Here is an 18,960-nt window from a genome sequence, read left to right on the forward strand (position 1 = left end):
CTGTCATCAAAATCAACTCTTTCTGAAGCCACACCTAACATCCTCCAACAAAGAAATTACTCAACTCCACAACTAATAAAAGCAAGTAGGTGGCCAGAGCAATAATAAACAAATAGGGTGCTTGCCTTGCGCTCCAAGGTTCGATCCCCAGCATTGCATAGGTAGCCCGAAATCACCTGACATATTTCCTAAGTTTAGAGCCAGGAGTTGCCCTTGAGCATTACCATGTGTGGCCCAAACCCACCCACCCAAAAATAAGATGACACGCAGCTGAATTTTACCAGGTAGAACTGAGGTTTTCTTGGAAAGAGGGCAGGCACAAAACCCTGTCACTGGAATAAAACAGAAGTCCTTGCCCACGACCACCGTCTTGCCAGCACAGAAACAGCGTGGCTCTACAACTAATCTTGAAAAGAATTTGGTGCCACCTAATCTTCCAAGGTAGATACTTTGAGGCCTTCTCAGAATGGAGCAGATAAATTCCCTTTTCTGCCTGAAGGCACAGCAGCACACAGAAACATATGACAACACCTCTGAGATAGAAATGTCCTCGCTCCACAGCTGAATCTCAGTAACCTGCCAAGCCACCAAATCAGCTCCATACCTCCAGGAGTGCACTGCAGTATATTTCTATACTACTGTTAGCCCAGTAGGATCACAGAAAATCTAATGGAAGTTGTGCATAGAAGACCACAATGTCAATGAGCAAAAACAATTGAATAAATGGCTTAACTAGTACTAATGAGTCCAGTAAATCCTCAGATGACTTTAATGACACCATTTTTAGATATAATAATGATCAAAAATTGACTTTTAATTGTCTACGCTTTGATAATTCCATTTGCCTTTGTGTTGTAAACAAACAAAATGAAACAAATTTGTGCTTACTAAGGAGAAAAGCTGGGGTAGTAGATGCAAAACTAGGGACAATGGTGGAGGGAAGTTAGACCGATATCAGGGCATGTAATGCCTGAAACATCTGTATTATGAACAACTTGTAAATCAGGATGTTACAATACAATTTTAATAAAAAATAAATAAAAATTAACAAAAACAAGAATAAATTCTTTTGTCTTAGAAATCTTAGCATATCAGTGAGCGTCATATGAGGTTGAGAGAGTCAGGGCATTATTTCTTTGGGCCAAATAACTAATATTAGCTCTAACATAATAATACTCAATATCTAATATATTAACATAATATATATTACCCAATCTATAACATAACTATTATGAAATATATACCAAATGTAGTTTATGTTCAAATTCCTTTTAAAATGATTATATAAACAAAATGTTGATATAAAATATGGTTAAAGTAAATGACATAGATAAATGGAGGACAAAGTATCATAAATATGAGATATATTCCATTAAACAGATTGCTTTAAATTCTGCTCTATCTGCTCCCTCATAGAATCAATAGAAAAGTAAATAACGCATATAAGATTGACCACAGCTTATTTCCTTTTGCATAAGCACAATAAAAGCACTTTCTCAAGTTTTGAGCAATTCTTTCTTCTAAAGAAAACCAATTATGCTCTCATAAGTGTGTTGCAAAGATTAAACAATAGCTGACTGCAACTCATTTTGCAGTAAAAGATGGCGCATGTCAATAAACTGTAATCTGCAAAGATTCACACTACCATGTCTTAACAGACTTGGGGAATTCGGATAAAAGGTTTTCCATGCAGATGCCATGCAAAAAATAGCTTTCTAATTTTCTCAAATAAAGCCATTCCTCCAAATCTCATTAAATTCTGGCAGATATTTATTTCTTGGTCTGTTTTGATTTCTTTTTGAGACTTCAAATGTGTTTATCAAAGCAATAAACCTTTTAGTTCAGTCTTCCACTGACCACTCAGGCTTCACAGCATTAATGATTTTGATGGGGGACCAAGGAGAGCTATTTGTGATTTCAGGCAATTGAAAGCAAATGTTTCTGTCAGCTCTTTCTTTTAACACTTACAAATGACTCATAAGTCTGTCTCAGCACCCTGCTCTTAGCAAACCCTGTACAGTAAGTTGGCTGTGAACAATTTAATAGATACATTTTCCACTTAGAGAGATAGCTACTTCCTTGAATAGTTGGGCTACAAATTACTGCAGAAATTTTAGTGTAAAAAATCATCACTTAATCCCTGACACTGTGCTCTCTTCTTATTATTTTATGTTTTTAAAAAATCAGACAAGTAGCTGATGATTTCTCTTAGATAAAAATTACAGTATTTCTTTTTTTTCCCCTTAGGATTTTGGGCCACACCCAGTGATGTTCAAGGTTTACTCCTGGCTATGTGCTCAGAAATCGCTCCTGGCTTGGGGGACTGTATGGGACATCAGGGGATCAGACCATGGTCCATCTAGGTCAGAGGCGTGCAAGGCAAACGCCTTACTGCTGCACCTCCACTCCAGCCCCCAAAATTAAAGTATTTCTATTGAAAAGATACACAATTAGATGGTAGAAAACTCAATAATAAATAATAAATGTGTCCAAACTGGGTTCCCTTTCCCCTCTCCAGATCTTCAGTGTAATAAGGTCCAGAGATCCTAAATCTCTAATTCTCAACCCTTTTTACTATGTCCTTTTAATCATCTTGTTTTCTTCTTGTTACCCCCTACTGCTACTGTTTGGTTCCCTAGCCTCCTGTGGTTGGTGTCACATTTCTTGATTTTTACCTGGACATCCCCTTGGACTATCCTAGAGCTCCACAGGGGGTTAAGAAACATGTGACCCCCACATTAAGAAACATATCTCCAAACTCATGCTTTTTTTAAATGCAAAGCATTTTTTGTGTGGTTTTTGGGTCACACCCGGCAGTGCTCAGGGGTTATTCCTGGCTCCATGCTCAGAAATAGCTCCTGGCAGGCATGGGGGACCATATGGGATGCCGGGATTCGAACCAATGACCTTCTGCATGAAAGGCAAACGCCTTACCTCCATGCTATCTCTCCGGCCCCCCAATTCATTCTAAAACATTTAAGTCTATGTTCATAAAGCTTGTGGCTGAAATTGCATTATATCCAGAAAACTGGAAAGCCATTCCATAGCCCTCTTCTCTGTGACATCCTGGTCACTTATCTATCTGGTCAAGAAGCCTGAGACTGCCATGGGATGAAAGGTGGAATCAGAAAAGAGATGATGAAGTTAAGGTCAACACCGGAAAGATACATGGGAAAATCCCTGGTAACTCTCTGGTATAAATAAGTGAGTGCAACTAGTTCCAAATATAATGCAGTTAAGAGTAAGAGTGTATTAAAATTTTAATGGCCCATTTTCTATAGATAACAACCATTCAAATATGAATATCTTAGTAAAATAAGAAAGAAAATGATTTAAAACACTTTAAAAAAGCCTGAAGTGTTGGCAGTCATATTTCAAGTGGCAGAGGACATGCCTGATATGATCAAAGCTCTGAGTTTCATCACTGGTACTCGATGCTCTCCCTTCCCAACCAATAGGTGTAGCAAAGAATTAGCAGATATCACCTTATATCAGGAGATCCCCAGGTAAAAGAGCATGCTAGCTGTGACACTTAATAGATGTGAATCCTCATGAATAATTCTAAGAAGACTCAGGCAGAGACTCCATTAAAAAAACACATACAACACACATTCAGGCCAGGAAGCCAATACCAGCTGCTGTTCTAGTGCTCTAACTTGCATCTGGTCAGGGCTTGATTCCTAGGACCATGTTGCATGGTCCCTCAAGCACTGCTGAATGCATCTCGAGAAGTCCCCCAGACACTGTTGAATGGGACCTTAAAGGCCTCTTGAGTACTGCTGGGTAGAGCCATCAAGGCCCTCAAGCAGCACAAAGTGGTCCAGATAATTCCCAGACCCACAGAGCCCAAGGCACTTCGACTGAACCACTTGTTTGGTTTGCTGAGAATCTAGGTGGGAGTCACAGGCCTTCTAAGCACCACTTTGGGCAGCCTCCTCCTCCATAGCTCACAATTAAATGGTAGCAATAACAAGAATGACCCAATACTTGGTTTAGAAGATTGAAATAACTCTTTTTTTGGTATGAGTAATTGCTTCATAGAGAAAGTATTGGACCTTAAAGGAAGTAGATTCTGAAATACACAAGTGGGGGGAAAGCATTAGAAAACTGCAATTTCAGGGCACAGCAGATAAGGCGCTTACTTTGCATGCAGCCAACCCACATTTGATCCCCAGCATCCCATAGGTTCCCCTGAGCTGGCCAGTAGTAATTTCTGAGCACAGAACCAGTATTTACACTCTTGAACATCATTTTAAAATGTTATCTCTATGTAAAAGTTCAAGAAATATTTTGACAATATTTTTATATATTATCTGATGTGATTTATTTCAACTAGAGACTGCATTCTATCTGCAGTCCAGGAGTACATGTTGAAAAGATGATTAAAATCTGTTGAGGAAAATTCAAAACAATAACATAGCAGGTATTTAATATGCTACGTCTCCACCTGCTGGCCACCACGCAAAATGGCATGCTTGGAAAATAATGCTGGAAATAGATCAGTTTTACAATCCAAATCTTTCATCATTATTAACATATTCAAACCGTTTGTGAATGTCTAGTCTAGTGTCGTATAAAAATAGACTCATAAAACAATACATAGTGAATCTTATTTTATTTGTTATTTTTATAAACAAATCCTAAAGAATGGAAAAATACATTGTTATTTGAAAAATATTTAGGGTTAACAAGTCTTAGACTATTTGATAATTTTTTAATTTAAATACCCTTCTACATCCATGATGTTAGTCAAACTTTTCATAAAAATATAAAATGTGAGGCCAGAGAGATAGCATGGAGATAGAACATTTGCCTTGCATGCAGAAGGACGATGGTTGGAATTCCAGCATTCCATATGGTCCCCTGAGCCTGCCAGGGGTGATTTCTGAGCATAGAACCAGGAGTAGCCCCTGAGCGCTGCTGGGTGTGACCCAACCCCCCCCCCAAAAAAAAGAAATATAAAATGTTCATACAAGAATCTGAGAGCATGAAGGGGCTCTCCCAACTTCTACAGGGCTAACTTTACCCATTAGCAACATCATTTGTTAGACTGCAACTTGAATAAATAGATTTTTTTTTAATTGTGTTCTATTTCTGGAAAAGTCTGAACCAGCATGGTCAGGTGATGCTCTGAATATAGTGCTTGGAACTACAGGGCATCACAGATTGTCAGGATCAAACTCAGAGTCTTCATATTTAAATCAGTGATCTATCACTGCGGCTAGTTATTTCCTTAACCTGTTGAAGACATTCCAGATATCAGAGTGAAGAGTCTATGTATGGTTCCTGAGAATATCACATGAAAGAGACACTTATAAAGGTCACAGAATGTCCAGTGATAGGTGAATGAATAAGTTGATATAGTTTATATACACAGTTAAATATGTCAATTATTTAAAAAAAACAAAGGCTACTATGACACATACTATAACATGCATGAATTTAAAGACATTAAGCTAAATAAAACAAGTCATATACAAAGGAATAAAATTATCTGGTTCCTCTTATATGATGTATTACAGCTGAAAGAGTCAAATTTAGAGACAGAAAGTAAAATAGAGAATACCAGGGACTGAGTAAGGGAGGAAGGCATTCTTTTTAGGTAAGGTGTGGTGTCTTAGGAAAAATGAAAAAAAATTTAGAGATGGCTAAAGTTGATGGCTGCAAAACGATTTTCTTAATGTCACAGAACTATATACATTTAGAGGTATAAAATGTTAAAATAATAATTTATGTTCTGTGTATTTCACATTGAAAAGTGTTCATAGAGTGACACCTGGCCATAGTAATTACAGTTGCACAGTGTTCCCTCGAAGCTATAAATCTCACTGTTAGTTCACTTTGATCATCTAACAAATAAATAGAAGATGAACAATATTTTAGATAAATGTTTGGCATAAGACTACTTACTCTCTGTCACTGGATGCTTTCAGGAAATCTGAATGCTTAGAGGCTTTTACATTACTCAGGAGGAAGTATATGAAATCTAAAACTTATGATCATCCCAACTAATGGTACTTTTAAAAAATTTTATTTAATTTGAAATGAATTTGAATTCTATTTCTTAAACAACCATAATTAAATAGATTTTTTAATGTAATAGTCTACAGCATTACCAATTTTCATGATGCAATGAAACATATATTCATTCTAATATCCATAGTCATCATCTCCCACACAGCTTCAAATGTCAAAAAACGCCATTAGGAGATGGCTGACAATAGTATAGTTCTCAAAGTTATAAATAGGATTAAAAGACTCACAAAAGTTATCTACCAGATTATGTTCCTTGAAGGGACTACATCCTAGAGTATATTTTCAGTATTCTTATTGGTGACTCAAGATTTTGTGAATCTGAGCATGGAGATAGCACAGTGGGTAGATTTTTTTACCTTGAAAGTGGGCAACTTGAGTTCAATCCCAAGCATCCCACACAGTCTCCCAAGCACCACCAGGAGTAATTCCTGTAACAGAGACATGAATAACCCCTAAGCATCACCAGGTATAACCCTTCCCTAAAAAAGAAGTCGTAAATCTGTGTTGCTCTCTGCAATGACATGTGATGGAGGGGTTGAAAGATGGTAGAAGCCTGAGTGGAAAGGATTGAGGAAGAGTAGCTGACACTAATTCTTTTATGGTCAAAATCTCAGTATATGGTAAACTTCTGGCTTCCAGCACAATTAAGGACCCAAACTCCTCTCTGGGAGCAGGAAGCTTCAGCAGGCAACTTGGGAAGAGGCGTGGCTTTGTGCCAAAGGCTTTTTGGACAAACTTAGGGTAAGTAGTGGCCTCTGGCTGTCCCCACAGCCTTCTCTCTCCTTCCTCCCAGACCCCAGGGTGCCAGCGAGGTGGGCTCCAGGGAGGATTTTAAAGGGGACCCCAGGCCTCCCCCAACTCCCACCCTGCACAAGAGGGGCATGCTTGAGGAAGTTGATAGCAACTTTCCTCCCCACTAGTTTCCATTCTCAAACTGTGAAAGGGGCCCCCCACTCATAAAGTTTATATAGATAAATAGGATACCATGAGTTTAAACTACTTTGCATTATGCATAATATAATTTACTGTCCTTCCCCCTTTTGGTCATCACCTTTAGGCACATTTCTAGTACTTTACCCACTCATTCCATCACCTGTTATCCCACATTTAACCCCTTTTACCATCAGTTCTTGGCTCCCCACAAGCAGATCATTATCCCTACTCAAGCCAACTGCCAAACAGCTCCCAAAGTGCAAAAATAGAGTCTCAGACTGAGAAGAAACCAATACTCTATTGATCTACCTTCAGCAGCCTTCTTTTCTCCACCTCCATTCATTGTGTACATGTGCTTGTTACCCTACTCAGTTTCTGTGAAGTCTCCACTCAAAGACATTTCCTGATATGGGACTGTTGGTAGCAGCTTTGAGGCCTCCAGAAGGCCAACTCACAAACCAAAGTCGTGTGCCAGACTTAACACTCCCCCAACTATTTCAAAAGAGATAAAAGGCACATGTATATCTCCCTTGAATATCTTAAGTGTATTCCCTTACCAGCTTATTGAATATTCTCTTATATAGTCACAATTTCAACCATTGTTTTTGGTTTTTGTTTGTTTGTTCTGTTCAATAGAGAATTCTGTCAGATGAGCCTCTCTGTTTAGAATTCATGTTAGAACCAAGTTACCGGAATTGTTGGACTTGTTCCCTCGGCTCCCATATGCACCAATAATACCTTGTAGCATTGTTCCCCTTTTGCATAGGCACATTAAAATGGGAAAATATTACATTTGCAAACAAGTTTTTATCTAATAAAGATAGGAACACATTTTGTAATGCAGTGGGGACCTTACAGCCTGAACATGGTCATAATGACTTGACCCAGGCCTCATAGGAACAGACATTGCTCATACACCCCTAAACCATGCATACCATCTACAGAAACATCAACAATCAATTATCTATAACATTACCAGGAAGCAAACCTCTACCAAGGAAGACCATAGTGCTGCCCTTACATGGACTTACTCCAAAGAGGGTTCTCTTAATAACCAGATGACTTAGTAACAGCCAACAACCTGCTTGCTCTTCAAATTGCCCGCTAATGGTGAGGTGAAACTAGAGGACGCTCAAAATCATCCTGACTTCGATGAAGAAGATGCACAGAAACCAGAACCTTTCAGTACAGAAACCTGACACCAACAACAGCGAATCTGGGAAAGAATTTTACCAGGACTGCAGAGAATGAATCAGGGGTTGGACTGCCTAGTATGTCAGGAGCCCTGAGTTGGTCTTGAGCCAGAAAATTTCAGGGGTAAGGTCTCCTTGTATTTAGGCCAGGTTTTTCCCTTCCATTTCCCCCATATTTTGCTGGGCCTATGCAAACAACAATTGCCACCCACACCATTTTTACTGTATTTTTTTTAACTTTCATCCTTTAAAAAAATAAGAGCTTACTAAACTTTCTGCTAGTGAAAAGAAAAACCTCAGTATAGCAGTAATAAGAGCCAAGGGCATTAACAATGATCTATATATTTATATATTTAATTTATGCATTAAGATAATAGTGCTTAAATTTATAGTATTGATGTATAGAGTTACTTTTCAGCACCATCACCTCACTGGTCCAGCTTTCATTTTCCTCAATTCATGTCCACATGACTGTTGACTAACAGTGCCCATTAACTGTCCATTCATCTGTAACTGTTGATTAATAGTATGGGTATTGGTGCAAACTATTATCTTCCTTAGGTACCCCTTCTCCAAAAATTTGTTTCAGATCCTCCATTTATATTTTGTGTTACTTCTAGCCAACAAACCTGCCTCTTATTTCCAACCTAACACTCTTGGGTCTGTAATCCCATGTCCAAGGTATGATATTATTTGGTATTCTCCATATTTTTGCTTTATTTATATACCATAGGCAAGTGAGGTTACCTTGTATTTTTCATTCTGCCTCTGGCTTATTTTATTTAACATGACATCCACTTTCATCCAAGTCATGCTAAAAACAGACCAGCTATTTTTATCTTATGGCCCTATAGCATTCCATTGTGCATATATACCACTTTTTTTAAAATCTATTTCTCAGTTGTTGGTCATTTGGGTTGCTTTTATATGATAACTACTATACAAAGAACTGTAAAGAACATAAGTATTCATGTATGTATTGGATTAATGTTTTTGTGTTAGGGGTAGATGCCTAGAAATGAGATAATGAGTCACATGTAAACTCCATTTTTACCTTTTAAATAAATATCGATATTGTTTTACAGAGACTGGATCAGACCACATTTCTTCCTTCTTTTTTTTCTTCCTTCCTCCTCCCTCCCTCCTTGTTTCCTTTCTTCCTCTCTTCACTTCTCCCTTTCTCCTTTCTCTTATCACTCCCCCCTTGTTACCTCCCCACTTTTCTTCCTTTTCTTTCTCCCTTCTTTCTTCCTTTCCTTTTCACTTTTTATATTTATTAATATTATTAGTATTATTTTTGTAAGTACTATGATTACAAACATGATCATATTAGGTTTCAGTATATTCCCCTTCACCAGTGCAACCATCCCACCACCAATGCTCCCCATCTCCCTTCTCCCCCACCCCCTGGCTGTCTATGTGTCTTCATCATGGTAGTGTCTATTTGTTTCTCCTACATACCTATTTTTTTGAATGAGGTTATTTTTTGTCATCATTGTTGCTGATATTTGTGAATGCTTATAGATTTTATATTTTTAATTGTTTTTTGGCTGTACCCAGAGATACTCCTCAGGGTTCACTTCAGATAGAGATCAGGAGAACAAATGGAGGTATTAGAGATCAAACCCAGGGTGGCTACATACAAAGAAAGTGTACTACACATTGTATGGTCTCTCCAGCACTAGGTATGCTAGTTTTTTATTGTATGTTGGTTGTTTAAATTATTTAAAATAGTGTACACTATTACTTTGTCCCGATTATGAATTTAATTTGCCATACAAAAACTTTTGAAAATTTTTAAATTTAATCTCATGAATTGCAAAATTACAAAGTTATTTAATATTTAGTTTCAGACATATAATGTTCCAACACTGATTCCTTCACCAGTGTCCACTTCCTTCTACCAAGGTTCCCTTCTTTCCCAGGTTTGTTCCTGCCCTAGATTCCCTCCTATCACCAGCCTGTTTCTAGAACAGGCACTTTTCCCTTTCCTTGTTGTCCTACTGTTATCTTTCCTAACTTATGCCCCACCCACAACCCAACGGCAAGCTTCTTACAGATGACCAGTATTTTTACTATTAGTGTCTATCGTCTTTAGGCATTTATTATTTTCTATTAAGTTTCTTTATATCCCATATAATTCGGATATCTGATTTTTTTTATTTTATGATTTTATTTTCTTTTTTTTTTAATTTTAATTATGACAACAAAGATGCAAAGAAAGAGGACAGGGTAAAGTTACAGTGGAAGCCCAATCACCCATAAGCAGAATTCTCAGTAGTCCCATCGATGATATCCCAGCCTTGAACTTTCAACCAAAGAAAATTAAGAAAAATAAAACTGAACCCATGTACAATACAATTAATTTGACCCTCAAATCCCCAGTTGTATTACATACTATTTCTTAGCAGCACACAATATAATCCAAAGAGATTAGACTTATGTAACTCCTTAAACATTGAGGGCAAAGTACATTTATCTAGTTCCATGCACATGCTTACTAGTTTAAGTTAACCTCAAAAGTTTTAGTGGGTTGTTTTTCTTAAGGATTGGAGTCAAGGGAACATAGTAAAAAAATGGTGTTAGAGTGGCATTTGTTTGCATAGGCCCACCAAAATATAAGGGACATGGAAAGAAAAATTATGGTCTAAATACAAGGAGACCCTACCCCTGAAGTTTCCTGGCACAGGACTGACTCTAGGCTCCAGGCAAACTAGTTTGTCCAATCCAAGTCATCGTCTGTAGTGGCAATACACCTTCATTCCTCACATAGTCTCTGTTGTTGGTATCATGCTTCTGTATTAAAGGTCCTGGAGTCTGCATATCCCATATTGCAGTCAGGATGGTGCAGAGCATCCTCTCGTTTCACCTCACACTTAAGGGGCACTAGAGAGAATCATGTCCTGTAGAGCAGGTCGTTGTTGTTGTCAAGTCTTCTCAGTGTAAACGGAAGTCTCTTTTTAGGAGGTCGATGTCAGACCCTTGGTAGTGTCTTTCCTGGTAGAGGACTGCTTCCAGCTGTTGCTATAAAAAACCTTGGATGTTTCGTAAATAGCTTGCCTGGTTCTGGCATGAATGGAGGATGCCCATTCTTCTGAGGCCTGTGCCAGGTCATTATATCGATGTTCAGGGTGTAAGGTACATTGTACTGAGATTTATTAGATAAGAACTTATCTGTAGGTATAGTGTCTTCCTATTTTAATGTGTCTATGCAAAGAAGGATCAATGCCATGAAGCATTATTGGTGCATCTGGAGGCAATAGGAACAAGACCAGAAATTTCCATGACATAGTTCAATCATAGGCATTAAACTGAGGGACAGTTCCACCAACAATCCTTATTGAACAGCTTACAAAGAAAAGACAAGATGAAAAGTGGATAGAAACATCATGGTAGAAGAATATAGAGAGAGTTACAACCATTAAAGAAAATATACATAAAATATTCAAAAGATATATGTGTTCAATTTATGTCCTTCTAAATAGTTCTGGGGTTGTTAGATCCACTGTATGTCTTTGGTCTGAGATTAGAACTGTGTATTATTGAAGTTAAGAAGGGTAAATCGGGGGTACTGATGGTTGGGAGGAGTATACGTTCGCGCGGGGGTACTAGCCCCCGCGCGGTTTGCGTCATGTAGACTAGTATGAAATTGCCAGTGACAGTCTGAATATAACTGACCAGCTATCTGCCACCCCACAGATCAAACACCACCCCCCAAGCCAATCTCAGGAGCTGGCTTGGGAGTGGGGAAAACCCAGGGTGCCCCATCAGGTCCTCCCAGAAACCCACCTGGAGATCCGGAGGAAAGGGGGAGAGGGGGGTCGGGTGACCCAGGTCCGGGCCCCCCTACCCTAGGTCGGGCCAAGTGGCCCCTGGCACATACGGAGGTCTGCCAGGAGCCAGCCCGTGCCGGCTGAAAATCCTGCCCCAGGAAGGGAGGAAGGCCCTCCCAGGCCCAAAGGACCAGAGCTCAAGACCCACCCTAGGCCAATCTCTGCAGCTGGCCTGGGAGTGGGGAAAACCCAGGGTGCCCCATCAGGTCCTCCCAGAAACCCACCTGGAGATCCGGAGGAAAGGGGGAGAGGGAGGACCTGATGGGGCACCCTGGGTTTTCCCCAGATATCTGATTTTAGGAAAGGTTCACTCCTCTTCTGTGCTCAGGGTTTCAATGTTCTTTGCCCTACGGCTGTGCCATCACTCTGGCCCCTTAATGGCCAATATTCTTTTTTTTTTTCTTTGTTTTTTTTTTTTTTCGGGTCACACTCATTTGATGCTCAGGGGTTACTCCTGGCTAAGCACTCAGAAATTGCCCCTGACTTGGGGGGACCATATGGGATGCCAGGGGATCGAATCATGGTCCTTCCTTGGCTAGCGCTTGCAAGGCAGACACCTTACTTCTAGCACCACCTCGCCGGCCCCAATGGCCAGTATTCTTAACAGGTATAAAACAATATAAAAATATGTTTATTAAGTTTATCAAAATGAAAGTCACGATCACTTTGGTGAGAGTTGTATTAATAAAGTAACAAAGAGAAATGCCTAAATGAGAGAAAATGAAGAATCGGTGTCAAGTGGAGAAACAATAATAAGGGAAAATTCTTTCAAGATTTTGTATGGGTTGGAGAGATGATTTAAAAGGATAGAGCATGTGTTTTACATATGGAAACTATGGGTCTTTTTGCTGGTACTGCCTAAAAGGTGTGTCCCCTGGACCCCCTCCCTAAAGAGAAGAGTTTTCTATGGAAAACTATTTCTACAAAAATAGACAAAGGACAAAGAAGTAGGGCAGAAATGGGACAGTTCTCTGTGTCTGCATGTTTGTGTGTGTGGTAGGGGGAGAGTGAGTTTGTCTTGTTAAGGATAGGATATTACATACCGATAAGGATATTTGGTAAATAAAATAATTCAAAAAGATAGGTTACTGAAAGTACAAAAGTTTAGAGGTTAAGAACATTGGAACCCTGAGCACAGTGGAGTTAACCTTTCTTAAAATCAGAAATCTTTAATCTATAGTAGGAGGGAACGCAATGATCATGAGTTCACATGAAGTCAGGTGGGTAAATTGGCAGTGGGAAGATAAGAGCGGAGAATTACTGTATAGTCAATTAAAGTGCTCAGCAATAAGACTGTGATTTGAGGAGAGATGTTTTTAAGTGTCAACCATTTCAGAGAATTCGAATGTGAACCACTATAATAGAAATGCCAAGAAGTGTTAAGTGTTGAGTTGAATGCAAGGTGAGGAGAGACATTTGATTGGGATTTTTCAACAACAACTGCTCAGATAAAGATTTGTTAAATGGGGGGCCGGGCAGTGGCGCTAAAGGTAAGGTGCCTGCCTTGCCTGTGCTAGCCTTGGATGGACTGCGGTTCGATCCCCTGGTGTCCGCGGTTCGATCCCCCCGTGTCCCATATGGTCCCCCAAGCCAGGAGCAACTTCTGAGCACATAGCCAGGAGTAACCCCTGAGCGTTACCGGGTGTGGCCCAAAAACCAAAAAAAAAAAAAAAAAAAAAAAAAAAAGATTTGTTAAATGGGTTAAAGTCAGTCTAATCCTCTTTTGAGAATATGCAAAAGCTACTAAGAATATAAAACTAATATTCTACAGATGTCTAGGATGATGAGACTCAACAGTAAGCTAGAAAAAGGGTATGATGGTCATGAAAAGGGAAGATTTGTCAAACAAGAGCTTAAGAACTACTAGAATAAAAATACATGAGTACCTGAGATCTTTTTAAGTGTGATTCTCTGAATAAAAAATTTAAACGGAAGCAAATATTTTAACCTGCTTTATCACTTTTACAAGTGAACCAATCCGGAACAGATCTGGGTTTAATTCCTGGCATCCCATATGGTCCCCCAAGCCTGCTAGGAGAGATTTCTGAGCACAGAACCAGGAGTAACACCTGAGCACTGCAGGATGTAGCCCAAACCCCTCCAAACAAACAAACAAACAAAAGCAACTGCAATCCCAATTCTAAATCTCTGAGATTCCACTTAGTTTCTCTGTTTACTTCCTAGCAGACTTTGGTTAAGTCAGATAAGATAAGTCAGATAAGTCTTACCTACAAATCAGACATATTAGTCCATTTCTATATCATTGAAGTTTGAAAATAAAATAATTGATGTAATGCTTTTAGTATGTAACAGATGTTTAATCTTTGTTATCACTCACAATTATTTCTATTATAATACATAGATTGCTCATTTACCCTACATTATGAGGTAGGATGCTATTCTTAGATTACAATAGAAAACAATTCATTTGTAACTATGTTCCAAATGTTTTGCAAACCTTCAACTTGTTATTATCATTCCAGGTCACTTTCATTATTATTGTATGTAGAATAATACTAAAAATTTGGACACTAGATCAGAGAATCCTCAGAAAGTCAAGTTTTAGCACATACAAAGACTTGTTTTGCCTTTACAAAAGTGATTTGCTACTTTTTCGTTTTTGTTTTTGGGTCACACCTGGCAGCGCACAGGGGTTACTCCTGGCTCTATGCTCAGAAATCGCTCCTGGCAGGCTCAGGGGACCATATGGGATGCCAGGATTCGAACCATTGGCCTTCTGCATGAAAGGCAAACGCCTTACCTCCATGCTATCTCTCCAGCCCCCGATTTGCTACTTTTTAATACACTCTTTCCTAAAGTGGTGGCCAAAGATCATGAGGAGGAGAGAGAAAATAAAGAAGGAAAAGACAAAAAAATGTCTAGACATTTATGGCATATTTCATTTCATGTTGAAACAAAGCAAGCAAAACCAAAAAAATCACTGTGATGTAGAAAGAAATTAAATAAAAATATAGTGTTACATAACTGCTGACCAGTGATACCTCTCATTTAGTTTTTCTGTTGGGTGTCTACAGTAATTCTTTTATTATCAATATAAAAGAAATTTAGATTCTTCTATTTTAATTTCCCTATTCTTTTCTTAGCTGGTATTTTACAGTTTATTCCTTGATTCAAATTCAAAGAATAATCAAAGGAAGTTTATGTTCTTTATTCTGTTTCCTTATGTCTACTTTTTTCAATTTTTGTTTTGGCTTTTGGTTACTCCTGGCTATGCACTAGAAATCGCTCCTGGCATGGGGGACCATATGGAACACCGGGGGATCGAACTGTGACCCGTCCTGGGTCAGACGCTTGCAAGGCAAATGCTCTATGGCTTGTGCCACCGCTTCGGCCCCTTTTTTTAAATTTCTAATTAACTGGCCATGACTAGGCAAAGAATACATTATGAAAACAAAATTTATATTTTCACTTATTTTTAATCCCTTTGCTTAATATTAAAAACCATTCGTGGAACTTGCCAAAGCACCGACATGCCTCTAGCCAGAGATCTCTTGCATCCCTCCCTAGAGGAGGAGAAGAAGAAACATAAGAAGAAGCGGCTGGTTCAGAGTCCAAACTCCTATTTTATGGATGTCAAATGTCCAGGTTGCTACAAGATCACCACTGTTTCAGCCATGCTCAGACAGTGGTCCTGTGTGTGGGCTGTTCCACAGAGTTATGCCAGCCCACGGGAGGGAAGGCCAGACTTACAGAAGGTTGTTCATTTAGAAGAAAGCAACACTAATGACCTACACAACTTCTTTAATTTGTGTCATATCCCAGGAAGCCTTATCAGTTGAGTAATTCTAATTAATCTACTGAGATAATGTAATTACATTCAATTTTGTAAGTATACCACAATGATCTCCTATTTTGGTGTCAGTTTTTCAATAAAGTTTTGATTATGGACAAAAAGAACTATTCGTTAACACAAATTGTTTCTCTAATAAGATGCAGTGTATAAATTATGTGATAGTAAAGATTTAATTTTGATTAAAGGAGATCATTTTCACTGATCTCAAATATGGTAAGCAGAAGAAAAATTAAAGTTTTATATTTTTATTTATTTTTTTTGTTTGTTTTTGGGGTCACACCCGGCAGCGCTGAGGGATTACTCCTGGCTCTGTGCTCAGAAATCACCCCTGGCAGGCACAGGGGACCATATGGGATGCCGGGATTTGAACCACCGTCCTTCTGCATAAAAGGCAAACGCGTTACCTCCATGCTATCTCTCCAGCCCCAAAGTTTTATATTTTTAAACAGAAGGAAAAAGCATGATTTAATGATAGACTTTCAGAGACAAACTGAACCAAAATAAAAACAAAAGTGGAAGTATATATGGATTTTAAAGAATAGAGCACAACCTGGAGATAAAATAATAGTATTTAAATAAATAAATAAATAAACAGACAACAAACAAATATTGACCACAACCACTGTCCTCAGGGTTTACTCCTGGCTCTACACTCAGAGATTACTCCTGGTGGTGTATACCGGGGCAAATGGGATGCCAGGGATTGAGCCTGGCTAGACTGAGAGTGAGCAAAAATCTTACCCATTGTACCATAATTCTGGCCTCGGTATTTCATTATATTAATTAGGCTAGTTATATTAGAAAATGTGCTTAGTTGTATTGAAAAAATATTAATTGCTGCTAAGCATTTTAGATGGCGAATTCCCTCCAGTTCTGTAGGCAGTTAAAAGTTCTCTTATCTCCTATGAATCACAGCATAATTAAATGATATCATTGAAGTAAAAAGAAAAAAAAAGAGACAAACATGAGAGGATATCTTACATGTGGTATGCCAAGAAACAAATCAAGGGAACAAACATTGTCCAATGAAAACAAAGCTTGACTGACCAAAGAATGAAGTTACCAAGGTAGAGGGAGTAGTTTGAAAAGATCCCAGAAACTCATAGAGAAACATTAGCACTTTGAAGGTAGGCATGAAGTAGTAACCTTGCGCCTCAGAGTATGCAAATATTTACACATTTTTTTGTGGGTTGGGTGGGTTTGTGCCACACTTAGCAGTGCTTACTGCAGAGCTTCTGCACTAAGAAATTACTCCTGGCAGGCCTATGGAGACAATATGGGATGCCGAGGATTGAGCCTGGGTCAGCCACATGCAAGGCAAACACTCTACCTGCTGTGCTATCGCTCCAGTCCCATATTTACACTCTTATAAATCAATGTCATCTCAATAAAAAGTGAATTTAAAAATGTATTAATAACATATAGAATTGAAAGAAATCATTAGGATAAACAAGGGTATGTATGCAATGTTATGTATATGCTATTTAAAGAACACCTTATGAATATAAAAATTTAAGAGTATATTATTTTAAAATATAGATTTATTCTAAGTCGTTGCATTATTTAAATCAGCATTGTCACCAGTGGTAAGCACCTAACGTCCCTGCCTTTTCTCAAAATGCCTTTTCTCTTCACAGAAGATACTAACATATGAAATTCCTGATATACAACATCTTTATAATAGTCACATAGTTTGAACAGTTCACCAAACTAAACAGATCCAATTTTGGCAGAGTGAATGAGGTTTCCTTCTATGAGAAAAGTGTCGCCTGAATATCTATCATTAGCATATTGAATGGGACAAAGTCTTTTGAGAAGTAATCCTCGAGTTTATTTTCCCATAAGCAGGGCTTTGAAATTTAGAACAAGATGCTACACTAATTTCAATCAAGTGAATAATTAAATGCTTGTTTGGATTTCAAAACAAAGATGTTAGAATAGCAAGAAAGTGGGGGATTATTTCCCAATTTGTATAGTCAATTATTGGGGTCTGCAAGAGGTAATCCAACCTCGAAAACAGGTCTGGGGGCCGGGTAGGTGGCGCTGGAGGTAAGGTGTCTGCCTTACCTGCGCTAGCCAAGGAAGGACCGCAGTTCGATCCCCCGGCGTCCCATATGGTCCCCCCAAGCCAGGGGCGATTTCTGAGCACATAGCCAGGAGTAACCCCTGAGCGTCAAACGGGTGTGGCCCAAAAACCAAAAAAAAAAAAAAAAAAAAAAAAGAAAACAGGTCTGGAGCAGAGTTGCTGAGAGAAAATAAACCAGGCCAAGCTTCCAAGAGAATAGAGTGGGGTCCAGGAGCTTCCAACCTCCTGGTGGATTTGCTGCCTTTATGGAGCACCCCAATCCACAAGTGGGTGGGGGAAGTGTAGAAAGCAGCAGACAAGACTTATCTTGAGTTAGTTTTATCTAGATGGGCCTTTTACAAGTTAAAAGGGGATAGATAAAGAAGGGCGGGAAGCCAGGGAATGTTTTTATTTTGGAAAAATAAGTTGTGACCCAACAGTCAATGAATATTGTATATTAGAAATCAAATTAAAAGATATTTTAAAAAAACACCGTTGAAGGGCCGGGCGGTGGCGCTGGAGGTAAGGTGCCTGCCTTACCTGCGCTAGCCTAGGAGACGGACCGCGGTTCGATCCCCCGGCGTCCCATATGGTCCCCCAAGCCAGGAGCGACTTCTGAGCGCATAGCCAGGAGTAACCCCTGAGCGTCACCGGGTGTGGCCCAAAAACCAAAAACCAAAAAAAAAAAAAAAAAAAAAACCAAAAAAAAAACACCGTTGAATACTTAATACTAAGCATGTACTCAGTGCCCATTTTCCACAGCACTCCATGCTGGTCTCATGAATTATATGAAGACAAATGAGGCACAGGCTGCTATTAATATCAGTAGGAGATAAAAGCAAATGGAAAAATTACAAAGGTCTTGTAGAGTATGGTAAGTGTTCAGTTTCCAGATAAGTGTCATTAATTGCAATGGTGGAAGAGGAGTTAGTGAAATAACAGAGAAGAATTCCTGGGGAAAAAATGGTCCAAATTTAAATTAGCAAAAAATTGAAGAGAAAATAAACCATGAAAATACATGTATTGTGATATATAAAAAAGGTGGGTATGTCTAGAAATCGAGAATCCCCAAATGTTAATTGATTA

The 18,960-nt window shown here is 38.8% G+C and overlaps 2 protein-coding genes across 3 annotated transcripts in view; one reads left to right on the forward strand and one right to left on the reverse strand.

Annotated features, from left to right (window-relative positions):
- The window catches only part of RCAN2 (regulator of calcineurin 2), a 313,585-nt gene that overhangs the window by 201,230 nt on the left and 93,395 nt on the right, over positions 1-18,960 (reverse strand). The gene's annotated exons all lie outside the window — the stretch shown is intronic.
- Positions 15,480-15,913, forward strand: LOC125996595 (40S ribosomal protein S27-like). Its single transcript, XM_049765543.1, is given in 2 exon segments — positions 15,480-15,619; positions 15,622-15,913. Coding segments are annotated over 2 exon segments (252 nt in total). The 5' UTR covers positions 15,480-15,486; the 3' UTR covers positions 15,741-15,913.

This window comes from Suncus etruscus, chromosome 18, assembly GCF_024139225.1.
Source record: "Suncus etruscus isolate mSunEtr1 chromosome 18, mSunEtr1.pri.cur, whole genome shotgun sequence".
Taxonomy (NCBI): Eukaryota; Metazoa; Chordata; class Mammalia; order Eulipotyphla; family Soricidae; genus Suncus; species Suncus etruscus.